The 19255-nt window shown below is 35.7% G+C and overlaps 1 protein-coding gene across 4 annotated transcripts in view; it reads right to left on the bottom strand.

The window, feature by feature from the left end:
- Nucleotides 1-4993: 4993 nt before the first annotated feature.
- LOC150102889 (inactive tyrosine-protein kinase RYK-like) overlaps nucleotides 4994-19255 on the bottom strand; it is a 378596-nt gene continuing 364334 nt past the window's right edge. For all 4 annotated transcript variants that reach the window (XM_090397499.1, XM_090397500.1, XM_090397502.1 and 1 more), the window contains one exon: nucleotides 4994-5491. In XM_090397499.1, coding sequence (XP_090253625.1) covers nucleotides 5380-5491 — 112 coding nt within the window. In that variant the 3' untranslated portion in view covers nucleotides 4994-5379. The remainder of the gene's footprint in view (nucleotides 5492-19255) is intronic.

Raw genomic sequence — 19255 nt, 5'->3', positions numbered from 1 at the left:
CAGTTAACATCTGAGAGCTGCTCAACTTTTATTCGCTTTAAAACTTTCTTACATGTTATTCTTTTCAATATGAAATTCAATTTTATCCAGCTCAAGACTAAATAGTGATCACTTGCAATTTCAAATCCTCTGTACACTCTGGTGTCCTGCACCAGGGAGAAAACATCACTATCAACAATAACATAGTCAATGAGACTTTTCTTGTTCCTAGCCTCTTCTCTCCATGTGAATTTGTGCACATTTTTATGTTGGAACATGGTGTTAGTAATAACCAGTCCATGTCCTGAGCAGAAATCCAACAGATATTTGTCATTATTATTAGCTTTGCTCTTTTCTCCAAATTTTCCCAAAATATTTTTGTATGTCTCACAATCATTTCCTACTCTGCTATTTAGATCCCCAACAAGGACCAACTTTTTCTTTTTCATTGTGTCAGCTGCTTTTTCTAGAGCGTCAAAAAATTCCTCCACTTCTACCTTAGTAGAACCTTCTGTGGGACCATAGGTACAAATAAGTCTCATTGTCCAGTTCCCCATTCTCATATTTGCCCACATTATTCTACTTGAAACTGACTGCCATTCAAGAAGATTAGCCTCGTATTTTGTGTTGAATACTATGGCTACTCCTTCTTTTCCTTGATTGTCATTTCCTGAATATAACATTTTGTATTTATTGCTCAGAAAGATCTCACCAGTTTTTGTCTTTTTTGTTTCAGTCACCCCTATTATGTCGATCTGGTACTTATCTAATTCCTCAGCTAGCTCCATTTCTTTGCCATTCAGGCTTCTTACGTTGATAGTACCGATCTTTAACTCTGGTGATGTTGAGTTGGGGTTTGTTTACAGATTTGTTCCAGTAGCTGACTTTTCGCTGTTCGCCCTGGTTCCCTGGCGAAAACAACGGGGGCCTTGTTTAACCGGGCGACGCCCCAGCCGGCATGAAATTTTGTCATGTTGTACCATCATTTTTTATTTTGGTTTAACCAATAAGAATACAATTTGGTCGGCTAAATCCCAAATTGCCAGCCCATCCTCGTTCGTTCAGTATCAAAGTAGATACCCAACAGGGTGCACCACGAGAAGGTGAGGATTGGACATTAGGTCAGAAGCCCTGGTCGGTTCTCTGAATTCCTTTAAAGGCTATGTGGAGGTCTCCTCTCAGTTATACAGCTTTGACCCTTAAGCACCCCTTATTAATATTATTATTTTTATTTATTTATTTTATTATTTTTTTTCTTTCAACCTTTATTTAATTTTAATTTTTTTTTAAAATTATCGCTAGAGGTCAGGTTAAGAGAAAGATTAATTAACAGCGTAGATTTAATTTACCAGTACAGAGTGCAAGAGCATGTAGCTTGGTTCCCTATACACATGTATCCTTCTGATGATGACCTCAGTACAGGGGTCGAAACATCGAATTGTTATTTTATTAATAATAAGTAAAATAATCATTTCAACAGGTGTTTTGTGTCTCTAAATTCGGAAATATTAATTTTTTTAAGTGTAGCTCATGCCTTAGTAATTTACTCACTTTAAAAACAAATAATAAAATACATGAAAACAAAGTAGGTAGTACTCGGTGTGGAGCCAGTCACATTTCTCAGTGCACCCAGTCACATGAACTTGTCTTTGCAAGATATTGTATTCTTTAAATAATATTAAAAAGCATTTTCGTTATGTAAAATTCTCAACCATTTAATTACACTAAGCTAATTCATGTTGTGAGCTGTGAAAATAAGCTTAGGATAATACTATGTTACAATTGTGCACTTAGTGGTGGGGTGAAAATCGGATGGATAAGATGTATAGTTGTACTAAAGTATTTAATCAAACTTCGCCAATTTTAATTTTTGTGTTTATAATTTACCAGTTTATTTTGTTAATGAAATTATATTATGAGTACACTTTTTTTAAACATTTGTCGTGCATAATTTATATACATATGCAAGGTCAATATTGAACTGAATAAATGCACTGATGTAATTAAAAACTTATTTGTGAATATATAATTTAATTAAAATGTATTCATAATTCATAAAGTCCTTGCAGTTAGCCTAGTGGCTGTGCGCTTCGCAACCATATGCCTGGGGAAGGAGTGTCCTAGGTTCAATTCCCATCGGTGACGTGAGGAGCTAAGGATCTTCCTCAGCCATAGCCAGTCTTGCACATGGACAGCAGGGTTTTTTCCCCCAGTTTATCATGGGGGTTTTTCATCCCACAAATCAGACTAACCGGCCTTGTGAACTCAACATTATGGGCATAGGGCTGACCACCTTATCCTATGAACAGTTTGAGGTCTGATGATTAATAAACCCTCGATACCACAAGGTAAAAGAGGGAAAGGAAGATGAGATGAGATGTATTCATAATATGAAAAACTTGCTTGTTTTGCAATGAAAGACATGTTTTCTCCCACACTTTAAGAGTGTGAGGTTTGCCATTTTCAATTAAAGCACCAGAATTATAACATATAATGGTGGCTAATTTTTCTTGTTTAATCACTGAAATGACAACTGGAAGTGTATGATGCATAGTGGAGCATGCAAGAAATGATAATACTACTGTGAAAGAGAAATTATGAGAATATTTATGAAGTCTTTCATATAGAAAGAAAAATATCAAGTTCTTAACCTTAAGGAAATAAAAGGACAGAAGAAAATAAAGATGACTGACTTACATTACATCTTTTAGAGAAAACTGTCAATTAAAATTGCAAATGTTTTGATGATTCTTTAAAAGAGAATGCTGAGTGCTCAAATTAAGGATTTCAGATTTAGAAAATCTGATTTTCTGAAATAAAATTTTCAGAAAAGTTTTATTTCCAACTCTGTGGAAATACTCTTAAAACTTCTTTAATAAATTTGTTGGCAGTCATCCGTGATCAACTGTTCTAAATTTAAAAAAAAAAGTGTATTTTTAACGCGTTTAGAAAGAAGCTGTAAATTCACTTGTCTGATAACTCACCGGTTGTGAGTGGATTTCTGGAGCCCTGGATACGATGCTGGTGATAGAGATACTAAGGAGGAGCAGATGACTAGCAGTTTGTGACAGAGCTTGGTGATTGGACAACTGCTGTTTAGTTTGTACATAAATAACATAGGAAAGAATTTTAAGGAGAAATATTCAAATGTTTGCTGAGATATGTGATATGACAATATTGGAGTCCTTGCCGGTAACATATTCTGAGGAAAATGATCAACAGAAGTTAGTAACAATGTAAACGTTTTATGTTGTACCGTTACTGTATCCTGCATTCTCCCTTGATGCTAGATATCAGGAATTTGATAAAAATTTGATGAAAGCAAGACCACAATTTGTCAAGGAAAACTATGAAAATAAATTTTCTTCTCAACTGATAACAAAATAAGAATTCATAAAGATTTTTCCACTTGTTTTGTAATATGTTTAAGTAGTATATCTGCTTAGATAGGAATATTAAAAACAAATAATTTTAGTGAATCAGCAATATTGTAATATTCTTTTCGACCACGGATTATATACTTTATGTTTTAACCTGATATCCTTACCGTGTTTTATGATCTTTTTTAAGTTGTTTTGTCACCTTGTGTGCCCAGATGAAGCCAACTGTCAAGAAGGCAAAACTAGTAGGCTATTACTTTACAATAAAAAAACCTCTGACCAGTTAAACCCAGTTTATGTGTTTTGTATATGAATAAGCAATAATTACCAGAATATTTTTACTTTAATAAGTATTATTATTATATGATACCTCCAGGCAGGGGCACGCCAGTAGTGTCCGGCACCTGTGTGCAAAACTTTAGTTGGCACCCCTATACCCAGTAGCGCGCCAGTAGTGTCCAGTGCCTGTGTGTAAAACTTTAGTTGGAGCCCCTATCCCCCCCCCCCCATAAAAATAACACTTTAAAAAAACATTTTTTAAAAGTATTTCCTCCTCTTTGGTGCCTGTGTGCATTGCACATATGGCCGACGTGTCCCTGCCTCCAGGGAGCCCAAAGACTCATCGAGGGAGGACACCTACTCTACAACTCTGCCTATTCTACAGCTCATTCTAACCGCAACTACACCAACACCACCTAGTATTTCCACAGACAATCCCAAACTTCCATGCCCACAGCAGGATTCAAACCCGCAGCCTTTTGGCTATGGTAAATTTAGTATAACACACTCAATGCTATAAGAATGTTATTTTCTGTTGCATCAAAAACATTTTTTTATATGACCAACTGAAGTTTCTTTGATATTTTACTTACAATAATTACTATATTGGCAACAGAATCAATAATGTCTCAATTCTTCTGCAGTTGCAAGAGCCAACTCATTTCCAACTTCCTTCATTTTGATATCAAAATTTTCAGAAGACTGTAAGCAATGAATGTATTTTGATTGTGACGAAATGATTCAGAATATGCAACTGGCAGCAAAAAAATTACAACTATTAGGAAAGCTCAAAGCAGCATAAAAGAACTGGGTTCCAATTTGGTCACATAATGCAAAGTACAGAAGTCTGTGGAGAAGAAACAGAAAATTGAAAATCTTCAGCCATGTTGTACATGCTTTATTTTCTTCTGTTTAATCGGCTTCAATATTTCAAAATATGGCAGTATCCTGTGAAATAAAAGTGGCGACTGATAAAATTCAATATGGAAAAACAAAGTTACTACAGGTTGAATTTGAGCTTAACACTATTTTAATTAGAATGGTATCTGTCTAAAGGTCAATTCCTGCCCACTCCAGAAAAAATAAATACATACTTGGAAATTTTTTAATATAGTAGCTTCTATGTTCACTTTTAATCTTACTTGCAGAATAGTCATTAATAAAAGAAAATAACATGTAGACATCAAATTTAATTTAATAATCTTTCTACAACGATATCTAAGAACTACAAGTAATCTTCTTACAAATAAATATTCATAAAAATGTGTCTTAGAAAAAAATTGACATCTTGCAAATGTGAAACGTTATGTTATATGTTAACGATTACGCAGAAAAAGGAAAATGAAGGGTACAAATCAGATTCCGGTTGAATTTAATATTAAAACTTTTCAACAATACAATAAACAAAAATATCTATACATTATTTTAGATGCTGCATTACAGAGAGAAATTTTTTTTTCTGTTAAGTAAAATATAAAAACAGCAACAATAGGAAATGGAAAATTTGTTGTTAAAAATACGTACAGAGCACCTTTGTGATTGGAAAGAGTAACAGGGATTACTTTTCCGCATAAGTGTGCGCGTGCCCATGTATGTGTGTGGTGTAATTCATGCCAACACACACGTGTGTGTATTTATATATATATATATATATATATATATATACACACACACACACACACATGTTCAGGCACCAATACTGTATTGATACACATTAAGCATTTTAACAGGAATCCCACTATTAAATATAACGGCCCAAAGCAGTAAAAAAGTCTTGAAGACAAACCACTAGCTGGCTAAAAGTGGGTCTTTCATCAGGTATTATTGCCCAACAGCAGGCCATCACGGTAAACCTAAAACAAAAGACAGTATCATTTATTTCTAAAAACATCTTATGTAATAACAGTATTACTTATACAGTGCTTACTGCATTACAAAAAAAAAAGTACCAGAAAAATAGGTGCAGGGTACTCAATTCTTTGCTAGCAAGAAAAATTGACAGGATATCTTAAAAAATAAATAAATATATATCACACTGTTTATTTTGTATAGGTTTATTGTTCAAGCATATAAAAATAAGTAAAATGTAATGATAATTTTAATATTTGTTATACAAAATTTTAACAATAGAGACAGTTATTTAATGAAATTTACATTTTCACTAAGCTTATTTTCATAGTAGGTAAATGTGTAAAAAAATTAGTGATCGTTACAAATTTCTAAATGTATCACATCATTAATAAAGGTGCTGGTGTGCTGCACCATCCCAAAAAAGCACTGTGCGTGTGTACCGTTGCCCCTTGAACAACATTCGGGGTTAGGGTGTCAACTCCCCGCGCTGTTCGAAAATCCGTGTCGAACTTGACTTTCCAAAAACGTAACTACTAATAGCCTACTGTTGACCAGAAGCCTTACCGATAACATAAACAGTCAATTAACACATATTTTGTATGCTATGTATGTATATACACCTAAACCTCTTTTTATGCGACTTGGGATATCAAAAAAAAAAAAATTTTTTTTACGCGATTTTTATTCACTTTTATGCAACCAACCTAAAGTTTGAGTTAGGAAAAAATCCCTAATTCAAGAAAATTCTGAGAATTTTGTAGAATTGCATCATCGTTTTAATTAATAAAATTCTAAATTCTTACGAATTTTATTTATTGGGAATTCCCCGAATTACATAACTGACTGTGCATAAAAAAGCAGTTCTTAGCAGTTTGAATTTGGTATTTGAGTAGACAACACAGTTACTGCATTTTTTGCATTTTCAATTTTTAAGTGATATGAAAATAAAAATTGCATTATAAAATTAATAATTTTGCCAAGAAATAATAAATGGTAAGCTATATGTAATTTTCGAACTTTCATTTCATTAACTGAAGATTTTAATCCAGCCCTCACATGATGTTGCCGATAACAAAAAAAAAAAAAAAAAAAAAAAAGAAAGTCGTTTCCTTGGATATAAAAATTCAAATTTTAGATCGTCTTCAAACTAGGGAAGGTGCGACGGCTGTGGGTAAGCATTTTGGAGTCCGTGAATCAACTGTGAGATCTATAAAGAAAAATGAAGAGGCTATTAGCAAAGTGGTATGTTCTGGTACAAAATCGAGGGCGAAATTATCATCATATCATCATACACAAGAGATGTTGTTTTAAAAAAGGCCGAAAAAGCTTTAGTGATGTGGATAGAAGATAACGTACAAAAAAGAATGCCAGTTAATGGAAATTCCATCAAGCAATCAGCATTGAGATTTTATGAACATTAAAAAACTGCAGCCAGATACTTCATCTCAATCGAGGAAAAAATATGAATTTCATGCAAGCAATGGTTGGCTGGCTAAGTTTATTAAAAGACATGCTCTTCATAATATAAAAATTAAGGGTGAAACGGCTTCTGATGATGAAACAACTGCTAAAGCATTTCCACAAAAACTTGCTAAAATAATTGAGGATGGAGGTTACACTCGTGAACAAGTTTGGAATATGGATGAAACCGGCCTTTCTGGAAAAAAATGCCAAACAGAACTTACGTATCAAAAATGCAAAAAACTGTTGGTGGGGTCAAAGCAACAAAGGATCACATAACGCTCATATTTTGTTCGAACACTTTAGGAGATCGGATGTTAAAACCACTGCTCATAAATCAATCATTAAGACCACGGCCAATGAAAGGCATAGATTTTCAAAAAATTGCCAGTTCACTGGATGGCCAACAAAAAAGCTTGGGTGACCATTGATATTTTCACTGAGTGGTTCCACAAACATTTTGTGCCAGAAGTTAGATGCTATTTGAATGACAAGGGTCTCGAATTTAAAGTGCTTTTGATTCTTGATAATGCACCCGGTCATCCTGCCATAGAACACCCAAATGTGCAATTTTTTTTTCTGCCGCCCAATACCACATCATTGCTACAACCTCTAGATCAGGGTATAATTGTGACTTTTAAAACATATTATGTCAGGCGAACATTTCAGTACGTTTTGAACAAGCTAAATGATGATGAAACACTGTCAATTATGGATGTGTAGAAAAAATTTTCAATTATGGATTGTATTGATCAGGTTCAATTATCTGTATTGAGACCAGAAACTATGAATGCATGCTGGAAAGCTATTTGGCCTGCATGTGTTAAAGATAATGCTCCTGTTCCCTTCAATCATACTGCAGAATTCCCCAATATAATAAGTTTGGCATGTGAAATTGGCGGAGAAGGATTCGATGATCTTACGTCGGCAAATATCGAAGAAATGTTAATTGATAAACCTCTTAGCGAAGAGGAAATAGTGGAGAGATTGTTTCTGAGACTCCTGAAAGCAAAAAGGTTAATGATAATGATCAAGATAATCCTACTTTTACTGCTGATATTATTAAAGGAGGTCTTAAACTGGCCAGTAATTTAGGCAATTATTTTGCCTGACATGATCTAAATGAAGAACATGCTGAAAGTTTTCATGTGAGTTTAAGTTGTTAATGTCTTCATAGAGAGAATTATATCGTGACTTATCTAAAGCATCAACACAGCGATTAATAACTGAGTTCATGCCTAAAACTACTAAAACAACCAGCGGTACTTTTGTTCAAGACATGACAAGAAGAATTCCACAAGTTGAGGCAGAAGTCAATGACGATAATACCATGTCTAATAGTTCTAGTGATATTGCAGTCTCACGAATACGAAAGCTTTCGCGTTTATTGTCAGAAACTGATAGCGAATAACATAATTTTTTTATAGAATCCTTAGCAAACAACTGAAATGAATGTTTTTTTAAAGTTATCAAAATTCATTATATGTGTGTGTTCTCCATGAAATTTAAATAAAAATCTTATGATCTTAGCAAATTTAATGTTTGTTTTTTTCATTATTTTGCTTATATTTCAGGTTTGGAACCAATAGTTCTTTTTATGCGAATTCTATTTACGCGTCATTTTTAGGAACGTATCTATTGCGTAAAAAGAGGCTTATATGTATACTATATTAGTACAAAAAAGTAAACCGGAGAAAAGAAAATTGATTAAGAAAATCATAAGGAAGTGAAAATACATTTACAATAACTGATTGATACCCTAAGTTCACGTCATCTGTTTACATGAATCGTCTGTCTGTCAGTATATTGTCTGATATGATACAAAACACTACAGATGTTATACGTATCACTAATACTCATCATCATCATCAGCTAACGCCTTTTTATTCCCATGTACAGGAAGTAGGCGAGACCATTTAGCCCTATCTAACTTTTTGGAGACTGAGTGGGCAGTTCAATCTCCACTGGTACCCAATCAGAGATAGATGGCCCAAGCCTATCACTAATTAAGTCGTACACAGTGAAGAGAGACGGCTCAAATGTGCCGTCATCTCGTGGTCCCTAACACAATATATTTAATGTCTGAAATAATCTGGGTTCTACGGTCGATTTTCTTGCGTTTGTGGGACGAAAAACCTGCTTGCCCGTGCCAGAGATCGACTAACTCGGGAACCGGTCGAAAAAAGGCTTAGAAATTTCCTCTAGTTGCCGACTAGACTCGAAACCAAGTCTTCCTTCGTGCGGCCAAGCGCCGTGGTGTGCATCAAAAATGAAAAGATAATGTGAAAAAGAAATTCATATTTATTTACAAGTATAACGATTCATGCATTGATATTAAAGAAAGCAATATGATTCCTTTATGGTAGACTAGTGCGATTTGATATACACTAATTAATGAATCGTGATAAAATTTTTATTTTATGCTAATTAATTTCAGTAATTAATAACAGTTAATTTTATGCAGTTATGATTTAATACTGCACCTTTATGTTTGTTTACATTTCTCTCGACTGCAAATGCCACCATGTACAGTCTGTAAGTGTTGTGTGCATAAGTTTTGATAAATCTTAACTTTTTATAATAAATTTGTACATACTTTATGATAGTAAATATATTAGTATCTACATATATTTTATGCAATCATATCTGACTTTTTCTTAATATTTTCGATATTTCTTCGTTTGTCTGCGAGTTGTTTTAAATTGTCGCAAATCTCCAAAAAAATTCCAATATATTTATTTTTTAAAAAAAAAACACGTATAAGGGGAATCACGCAGTTCAAACCCGCATTCTTCATGGGTCAACTGTATATAATTATTATTATATTAATATATAATAATAATTTTATATATTAATTTTATACCATATTATCATGCAGAAATTTTTTTTTAAATTAAGTCTGAATAAATTAGTTTTTAAATTACAATAACTTGCTATTTATCTAACCTTCAAACCAATGAACCTTAAATGTCAATTAACTAATAATATAATTTCCATGTAATTGTACTTCAATTATTCAACCAGCAAATTGTCTTGCTGATGCGGTAGTAGAGTAATCTACTCTAAAGAGTAGATTACTGCACTAGTTAATGTTTCTTAAACTTGGAATGCAGGAATATCTTGTGTTTTATACAGTGATGGCAGCTTACTTGTAAGAAGGAAGACAAAAAAAAAAAGCTTTGAAAACTGGTTTATCTCCAAATGGGTTAAAATGCTGCATTGCACACTTATTCTCTACTCCAGAATTCAAACATCCAACATAATTATTTAAGAAAGTTGATGTTCACTACAGTGAACCTGTAGGGACCAGAGAAATTCCCTGTTACATTGCAAGGTTTACTATTGTGAATGTAAGGGAAAAGGACTGACCCCCAAGCAATTCTAGGAAATAAATACCCAAGAAGAGTATTTATTTCCTGGGTAACCATAGCTTCTTGAATTTATCTCACACCAAGCTTTAGTAAGTCTACTGGGATCATCACCCCTCCAAGGCACAATAATTCATTCTTAATTTACTTCTCTCCTTCCCATGCATTGAAGAGATTCATGGTAGATGGCAATAGTGACATCTTTTAAACTGAATAATCTGTTGAATAGTGAAAAATTTGGGAAAAAAATTGTAGTGGCAGTCACCAAACCCAGAATAAAGAAAAACAGTGGAAAATCATACATTTAAATTTAAATACAATGTTACATTAGCTTAAATTAATGTCAACTACCTAAAATCATAATGAACTAAATGAGCAGCCAGTCAACTTTATAACTGGTCACCTCCAATTACAGAGAGAGAGAGAAAACACGCATGCTAGCTATCCATGTAATGGATAGCTAGCATGCACCAGCCTGAGGAGATTAAGAGCGACTGGCACTGAACAAAGGCGTAATGATGCAGCTAGCAGATATCGATATTGTCCTTTTAAAACTGTAAATTAAAAAATATGGTACAATATACAGTATTTTGTTAATTTGAAGTTTAAAAGTTATAGAGTTTGAAAAATTAATTCTCTAACCAAAGGTAAGAAATTCTCTAAAAAAATTAATTTTTCAAACACAAAATGGGATGTTACCCTTGTAAACTTTGAATTAAACAAATATTTAAAGATACAAAAATTATATTCTTGGTTTAATTTTTTATCCAGGTGCAAGCAAACAAAGTTTACACGTGAAGTAAGTTCACGACTGGGCAACTCGTATATACAGGCTAATGACTTTATGTCAATTGCCTTAATATCCCATAATGCAAAGCACATTCCCTTTTGGACACGTATAATGTTATGTATTATGAGAAGGGCCCCTATTTATATATGGGAAATATATGATTTATGCATTACTTGACTTTAACCTTGATATCTCTTAGGGGTCTGACTCCCACCTATGAGATCTTAATTTATAGTTTAACCAAGCAGAGCCACTCTACTCCCCAGGAAGCAAGAAATTCAAACACAAACATTATAAAATATTATCATTATCAGTTGAAGCCAGACACAAGTCTTGTCAACGAGAGCCAGATCCAGAAGAGATACCATGGTTAAAGTAATGCAGTAATCATATATTTCCCATATACAAGTAGTGAAAAGGTGTATAAACTTATTATTAAATTACTCTGAATCAGAGATAGATTTTGAAAGTTTTTTCTCACTTGGTTCAAATATGAGTTAAAGATGCCAAGAAATTATAGTCTTCGTTTAATCCTTTATACAAGTATAAGGAAACAAAGTTTGCACATGATGTATCTTTATGACTGGACTACTTGTATACTGCTCAAAACAATTAGGGGATATTTTGGTTTTCTTGTAAATTATAAAGTTATAAAATTATTTACAAATGTAGCACATTTATTTTAAAATATTCTTAATATACAACAGTGTAGAACATGCAACTGCAAACAAAATGATATCACAGAATCCATGGCTTGGAGAGCCATTAGTTGATTAGAAGCTGGACAAACACAGCAAGTTGTCGTGTATCTCAAAGCATAATTTCGCAACTTTGGAATCGCTTTCTGGAGATGGGAAATGTTTGCCGAAGACAAGGTCATGGATGTGCATCATCAACAACTCCAAGAGACTATCAGTATTTGTCATTGCTTGCCAGAACAAATCAAACATTTAATGCAACACAACTCCAAAGCGAACTTGCTGCAGCAACAGGGCGGCTGGTATCGACACAGACAGTATGAAATCATATAAATCTATGGCATGAAAATGATTTCATACTGTCTGTGTCGATACCAATGGTTTGCATTCCACTCTGCAAATCACAAAAGAGCATGAAGAATTTGGGCACAGGAACACTGCAATTGGACAAATAAGGATTGGGCTCATGTACTTTTTAGTGACGAGTCCAGATTCCGTCTTCAATCAGATAATTGGCATATCTTGATATGGGTTAAAGTGGAACAAGAAATAATCCACAGTTTGTTCGTGAAAGACCCCAACATCAAGGTGGGAGTTTGATGGCATGCGCTGGAATAAGTATAGGTGTCCATACTGATCTCTATGTTATCAGAAACAGTTCCTTAACAGCCCAAAGGTATTGTGATGAGATTTTGGAACCTATAGTTTGTCTATATGCTGCTGCAATTGGCCAAGAATTCACTTTTATGGATGACAATGCTCGTCCACACTGTGTAAATTTGGTACAAGAGTGGTTTGAGAAAGAAGGTATTGAACGAATGGACTGGCCTGCCTGTTCACCAGATTGTAATCCAATCGAACATGACTGGGATGCTTTAGGTAGACACATTTCTGCTCGACCTGGTGCCACCACAATTGCTTCAAGAGGTCGAAATTGATCTCACAGAGGTGTGGGGAAATATCCCACAAGAACTGTTCGATCATCTTTTCCGGTCCATGCAATCAAGATGTACCGCTGTTTTGGCTGTTAATCGAGACCATGCGCCCTATTAAAATTTAACCAAAGCGTTTTGGGCTATTGTTGTTATTCTTGTTAAAATTATTTCATGCTGAAATGTATAATTTGTTAAATTTGTACTAAATGTCGATTATTTAAACAATAATCAATTACACCTTATCCATAAGTAAGAAATGTTTATTCATGTATAAAGTACCCAATAGTTATAATTATTTGCATAAATTTATAATTATCTGACAGAAACTAAAATATCGGGGTGCTTAAAGGTGCCAAAGCTAACCTCCACATAACCTCTAAAGGAATATGGAGAACCCGATAACAGCTTCTGACCTAATATCCAATCCTCACCTTCTTGTGGTGCACCCTGTTAGGTATCTACCTGGATACTGAACGAACGAGGATGGGCTGGCAATTTGGGATTTAGCTGACTAAATTGTATTCTTATTGGCTTAAACCAAAATAAAAAATGATGGCACAACATGACAGAATTTCATGTCAGCTAGGGCGTCGTCCGGTTAAACAAAGCCCCGGTTGTTTTCGCCAGGGAACCAGGGCGAACAGCAAAAAGTCAGCTACTGGAACAAATCCTAAAGCCCACCCGTACTCAACATCACCACAGTTCAAGATCGGTACTATCAACATAGGAAGCCTGAATAGCAAAGAAATGGAGCTAGCTGAGGAATTAGATAAGTACCACATCGACATAATAAGGGTGACTGAAACAAAAAAGGCAAAAACTGGTGAGATCTTTCTGAGCAATAAATACAAAATGTTATATTCAGACAATGACAATCAAGGAAAAGAAGGAGTAAGCCATAGTAATCAACACTAAATACAAGGCTAATCTTCAATTGGCAGGCACTCTCAAGTAGAGTGATGTAGGCAAATATGAGAATGGGGAACTTGACAATGAGACTTATTTGCGCCTATGGTCCAACAAAAGGTTCTATTAAGGTAGAAGTGGAGGAATTTTGGGGGGAATTTAGAGAAAGTAACGATACAATGAAAAAGGAAAAGTTGATCCTTGTTGGGGATCTAAATAGCAGAGTAGGAAATGATTGTCAGACATACAAAAATATATTGAGAAAATTTAGAGAAAAGAGCAAAGCTAATAATAATGGCAAATACCTGTTGGGTTTCTGCTCAGCACCTGGACTGGTTATTACTAACACCATGTTCCAACATAAAAATGTGCACAAATTCACATGGAGAAGAGGCAAGGAATAAGAAAAGTCTCATTGACTATGTTGTTGTTGATAGTGATGTTTTCTCCCTGGTGCAGGACACCAGAGTGTACAGAGGATTTGAAGTTGGAAGTGATCACTATTTAGTCTTGAGCAGGATAAAATTGAATTTCATATTGAAAAGAATAACATTGAGCAGCTCTCAGATGTGAACTGCAAACTAAAATCACAAACATGATTGAAGACAAAAATGAAAGTCTGAGAACAGGAACCAAACCTTCGAGATTCAGTGGCAAGCCCCTGAAGAAAACATTGATTGAATCAGCAAGAGAGGCATGTGGTGAGGTTGTCTGCAAGTACAGAAAAATCAGAGCCCCATGGTGGACACAGGAAATTAAAGAGGCAGTGAAGGAAAAGAAGAAAGCATATCAAACAGTCCTGGCAAATAAGTCATATTTGCCAGGCTATCAGAATCAGGCATGCTAAGTGGTATCGAGTGTAAAGGGTACACTATTTTTAGGAAGTTTAGAGAGGATAGGAGAGGAGGGTGGGGGCGTACTGCTAATGATATCAGACGACATGAATCCAGTTCGAGTTGAGACATATAATTGTACTACTACTACTAACAGTATTGCATGTGACAGTGAGTTTGAAGCCATCAGATGCGAGGTGGAATCTAACAAGATCAATTACATAGTGGGATGTTGTTATAGACCTGGTGGATCTGTTGATCATTTATTGAGCTGCTGCGGGACAACATCCTCAAGCAGCACGTTACAGAAGGAACTCGAGGTTAAAGAGTGTTGGTTTTGATTATAGTGTCAGAGGGCATTTCGGTTGAAAATGTAACTATTCTGCCTCCAGTTGGTGACAGTGATCATGCAGTACTCAATTGGGAAGTGACTAAGTTTATGAATATTCCATTCAGAAAAGGTTATGTGCTGAACTACAAAGCAGGAAATTATGACCAACTGAAGGGTATACTGAGTTCGGTGGAATGGGAAGTATATCAACAGTGATCTTAAATGATCCGATAGCAGAGTTTGTCCCGAGAGTTTGAAGAATAAATAGGGTAGGAGTCAAATGGATGTGTAAGCTTATTAAGCATGAGACTCGTAAGAAAAGAATGATGTGGAAGGAATACCATGTGCATTATGAAAATTATAAGCAGCAAGCTAGAAAAGTCACATCTGTTGTACAGAAAGCAAAGTCTGAGTATGAAAAAAAAAATGCTCTGATTGCTAAAGAGAACCCACAAGAATTCTATCGATATGCTGCAAGTAAAAGAAAGAAAGAATATGAAAGAATAACTCTCTAAATGCAGAAGAGGTTGTTTAACTAATAAGTGCCCATTTTGTTAAAAGTTATCAACCTGGAGTATGCGACTGAGCTCACTGCTACCTCTTGACTGGATGAAAAATTCAGGTGTATGAGAATGAGGTATTAGAACTGATGGGATAACAGCAAGTGTGCTAAAAGAGTGTTCAGTTGAACTGGCTATTCCTTTGACTAGGCTGTTTGATATGAGTCTCAGAACAGGGAAGATTCCGTAGGAATGAAAAGAAGGTATGGTAATTCCATTACCATACATTCATCGGTATCTCAAGAGTAAGTAATGGTGAAGATTTTGGAAAAATTGGTTAAGGTTCGTATTCAGAACTGGATTGACAGTGAATATCTCTACTTTGCAATGAGCAAAATGGGTTTACTAAGGGGAGGTTATGTTTTAGCAACTTGCTCACATTCTATAACAATATTACCATTGAAATAGACAAGAGGAATGGATACACCATGATACTTTTGGATTTTACTAAGGCTTTTGACAGAATATAGCATGGTAGACTGTCGCATAAATTGGGGAATATAGGTATGTTAGCATGGATAAAAGGATGGCTGACTGACAGATATCAAAAAGTGGGGGATGTGAGTCTGCAAGATTTAATGCTATGACCTTTGCATACGATCTTATTCTCATAGCCTCAACTAAGGTAGGCTTGCAGGAACTTCTTGACCGAGCAGCAGTTGACTTTTTCTTTATTCTAGGCCTTTCTATTAATGTAGAGAAGTCTTGCTCTTTAGCTCTTGTCCCCTCTGGTCGTGACAAGAAGCTTAAGGTCAAGACTATAGAGTTTTCCCTGCACGGGAGGCCGTTGCATGCTTTCATCATCCTGGAAGAGTGGAGATGCCTCGGTATCATGTTCACCCCAAAGGAAATATCTTCTGTCCCTTCTATCCTAGAAGCTAGGATTGCTTCTTTGAGGAAAGCTCCTCTCAAGCCTCAGCAAAGATTGTTTCTCCTTTCCCACTACCTCCTACCTCACCATTACCACAAGTTAGTGCTTGGTAGGACATACATCATGGTACTGTCCTGAATGGACGGCACTATCCGTTCAGCCGTGAGATCATGGTTCCAACTGCTGCCTGACACCTCTACTGCATATTACCACACGAGGGTGAATGAAGGCGGCCTCAGGGTTCCATCACTTTGATGACTGATCCCAAGTCTGCAGCTGTCCAGAATCGCAAAGTTAGAAGTATCTTCTTCCCCTTTCTGCAGAGAGGCTTTCTATAGCCCATTAATACAAGAAGACTTTAGGCAAGCTAAAGGTTGGTCACATTATCAAGGTACCTTAATTGAGTCGGCACCTGCAGAACACAAGAGATGGGCATCTCTGCTGCACTGTTCTGTAGATGGTGCTCCTTTAAACGAGTCATATCTGGTGTCTCCCCAGCATGATTGGATAAGGATGGCACCAGACTCCTCCCTGGGTTCGAGAATATTGACCTTATCAGGATGAGGATCAATGCCCTGTCCACTCAAGCCCACACAGCTTGATGGGGTAGTAACGACTCAAACTGTAGGGCTGGCCGCCACTACAGTGAGACATTGTCTCATATAGTCCAGTATTGCTTCCGCACCCATAGCGCATCTACATGTGGAGGCTTGACGCCATGGTCTCCATTCTGAACAACTGCTTTAAGAACAAAGGTTGGGAGACCACGGTGGAACCACAATATAGGACCTCAGCAGGTTCGCATAAGCCAGACTTAGTGATTAAAAGAGATGGTGACGTTTGGGTAGTTGATGCCCACGTGATGGGAACAGGGTGCCCACTGGCCTATAGCTATAAAAAGGTAAACTATTATAAGAATAACCAAGATTTAGTAAGATATGGGAGAAGCATGGGGCAACTCTGCGGTTTACCACAATCTCTTTACATGGCGTATGGAGCGTAGATAGCCATAAGGACTTAAAACAGCTTGGGCTTACACAGAAGGATATAAAAGTTCTTTCCTTGAGGGCCCTGGAGGGCACAATGGTAGCATGGCATTGCCACCAGAGAATGACTACAATAATAACTTGAACAGGCATAGGGTAAAACACTTGTAAAGGCTTAGGCCTATATCAACTCTGGACATGATGTAAGGGTAGTGCTGCCCATAAACAGTACAAAGATTAATAAAAACAGTGGTGTACCACAAGGATCAGTGTTGGTCCACTGTTATTCAATCTATACATTAATGATATTGGGAAGGATTTGACAAGTGACAGACAGCTATTTGCTGATGATACAAAGATAGGTAGGGTAATCAGGAATGCTGCTGATATGCAGTACATGCAGAATTATTTGAATAGACTGGAATAGCAGACATGGGAAAATGGATGTCAGTTCAATGTAAAGTCATGCACTTTGGCATGATTAGATATCCATTGCTGTATTATATTGGTGAGATTATGCTTGAAGAACCTGATAAGGCTAGAGATCTTGGAGTGTTAGTGATAGGAAGTTGAAGTTCAGGGACCATATAGCAAAGATTGCAAATACAACTCAAAAGATAATTGCAATGCTGAAACGAAATGTAAAAATAAGGAAGTCATTTTGCCTCTTTGCAAGGCCTTGATAAAAACTTCACTTGGACTATTGTGTGCAGGTCTGGTCTCCTGGTTTCCATTGTGATTCTGATATACTGGATAGAGTGCAAAGGAGAGTGTTGAAAAAATGATATCAGGATTGTGGAATACTGATTATGAAGACAGACTGAGAATTTGTAGACTGCAGACACTAGCAAACAGGAAAAAGAGGGGTGATACGATTGAGATTTCTGAAAGAGTCATATAGGATTTCAGTTGATGGAATATTTTGATTTATTGAGGATGGGGAAAGGAGAAGAGGACTAGATTTTTCTCTCACAGGGTGGTGTTCATGATTGGAATGGATTGCCATTGGATGTTGTGAGTGCAAGCAGTGTGAATGAATTCAAGAATAAGTATGATAGCTGGTGCATGTAGCCTCCTCGATGAGTCCTGACTCTCTTAATAATAATATAAGGGGGGCCAGAAAGTAATCAATTATTTTTAATAGGTCATTTTTAGCCGATTGTTTTTTCTTAAATACCACATAAATTATTAAATTTGATTTTTATGTAAATATTAGCATTACTTTTCTATTTAAAAAACCTGTTTTTTTTTATTTTAGATTATTTTTTTTTAATATGGCAGACTTTAAAGTTGAAAAGCACCATTTACGTCATTGTATGTTGTTTTTGTTTCACCAAGGAAAGAAGGCTATCAAGGCTACCAAAATCATTTGCTCAACTTATGGAGACGTACTGAAGGTTAACAAATGTCAGCGATGGTTTAGGAGATTTACAGAAAAAAAATTTGATCACTCTGATCGTCCTTGATCTGGAAGGCCTCTTACTCTAGATGACGATGCTCTTAAGACTCTCTTTGAATCAGATCCAAAACAAACCATACAAGAATTAGCAGAGATATTCATCATGGTCAACTGTCCAAGAGCACTTACATAAGAGTGGCAAGGTTCTTTAAGATGCCGTATGGGTACCACATGAACCGTCAGAAAACAATAAAGCATAGAGATGGGCGATTTGCAATTCATTGTTGACCAGACAACAAAATAACTCCTTTTTTGGAACGAGTCGTAACTGGTGATGAAAAATGGGTGCCGTATAAGAATAAGAAACACAAAAAACAGTGTCTTTCTCCAAATCAAACTCCAATTCCAACACCTAAAGATAGACTTCATCCACAAAAAGATTCTGTTGTGCGTTTGGTGGGATATTCATGGAATTATTCATTACAAACTCATGGAATAAGGTAAGACTATCACAGCAGCCATCTACTGTGAACAATTAGAGTGACTACATCAAGCATTGTTAATCAAACGTCCTGCGCTTGTCAATTGAAAAGGTGCATAATTTTGCAGCAAGATAATGCAAAACCAC

Source organism: Typopeltis vanoorti, chromosome 9 (assembly GCF_054136105.1).
Source record: "Typopeltis vanoorti isolate ZY-2024b chromosome 9, IOZ_Tvanoo_1.0, whole genome shotgun sequence".
NCBI lineage: Eukaryota > Metazoa > Arthropoda > Arachnida > Uropygi > Thelyphonidae > Typopeltis > Typopeltis vanoorti.
This window is presented reverse-complemented; position numbering and strand designations above follow the sequence as displayed.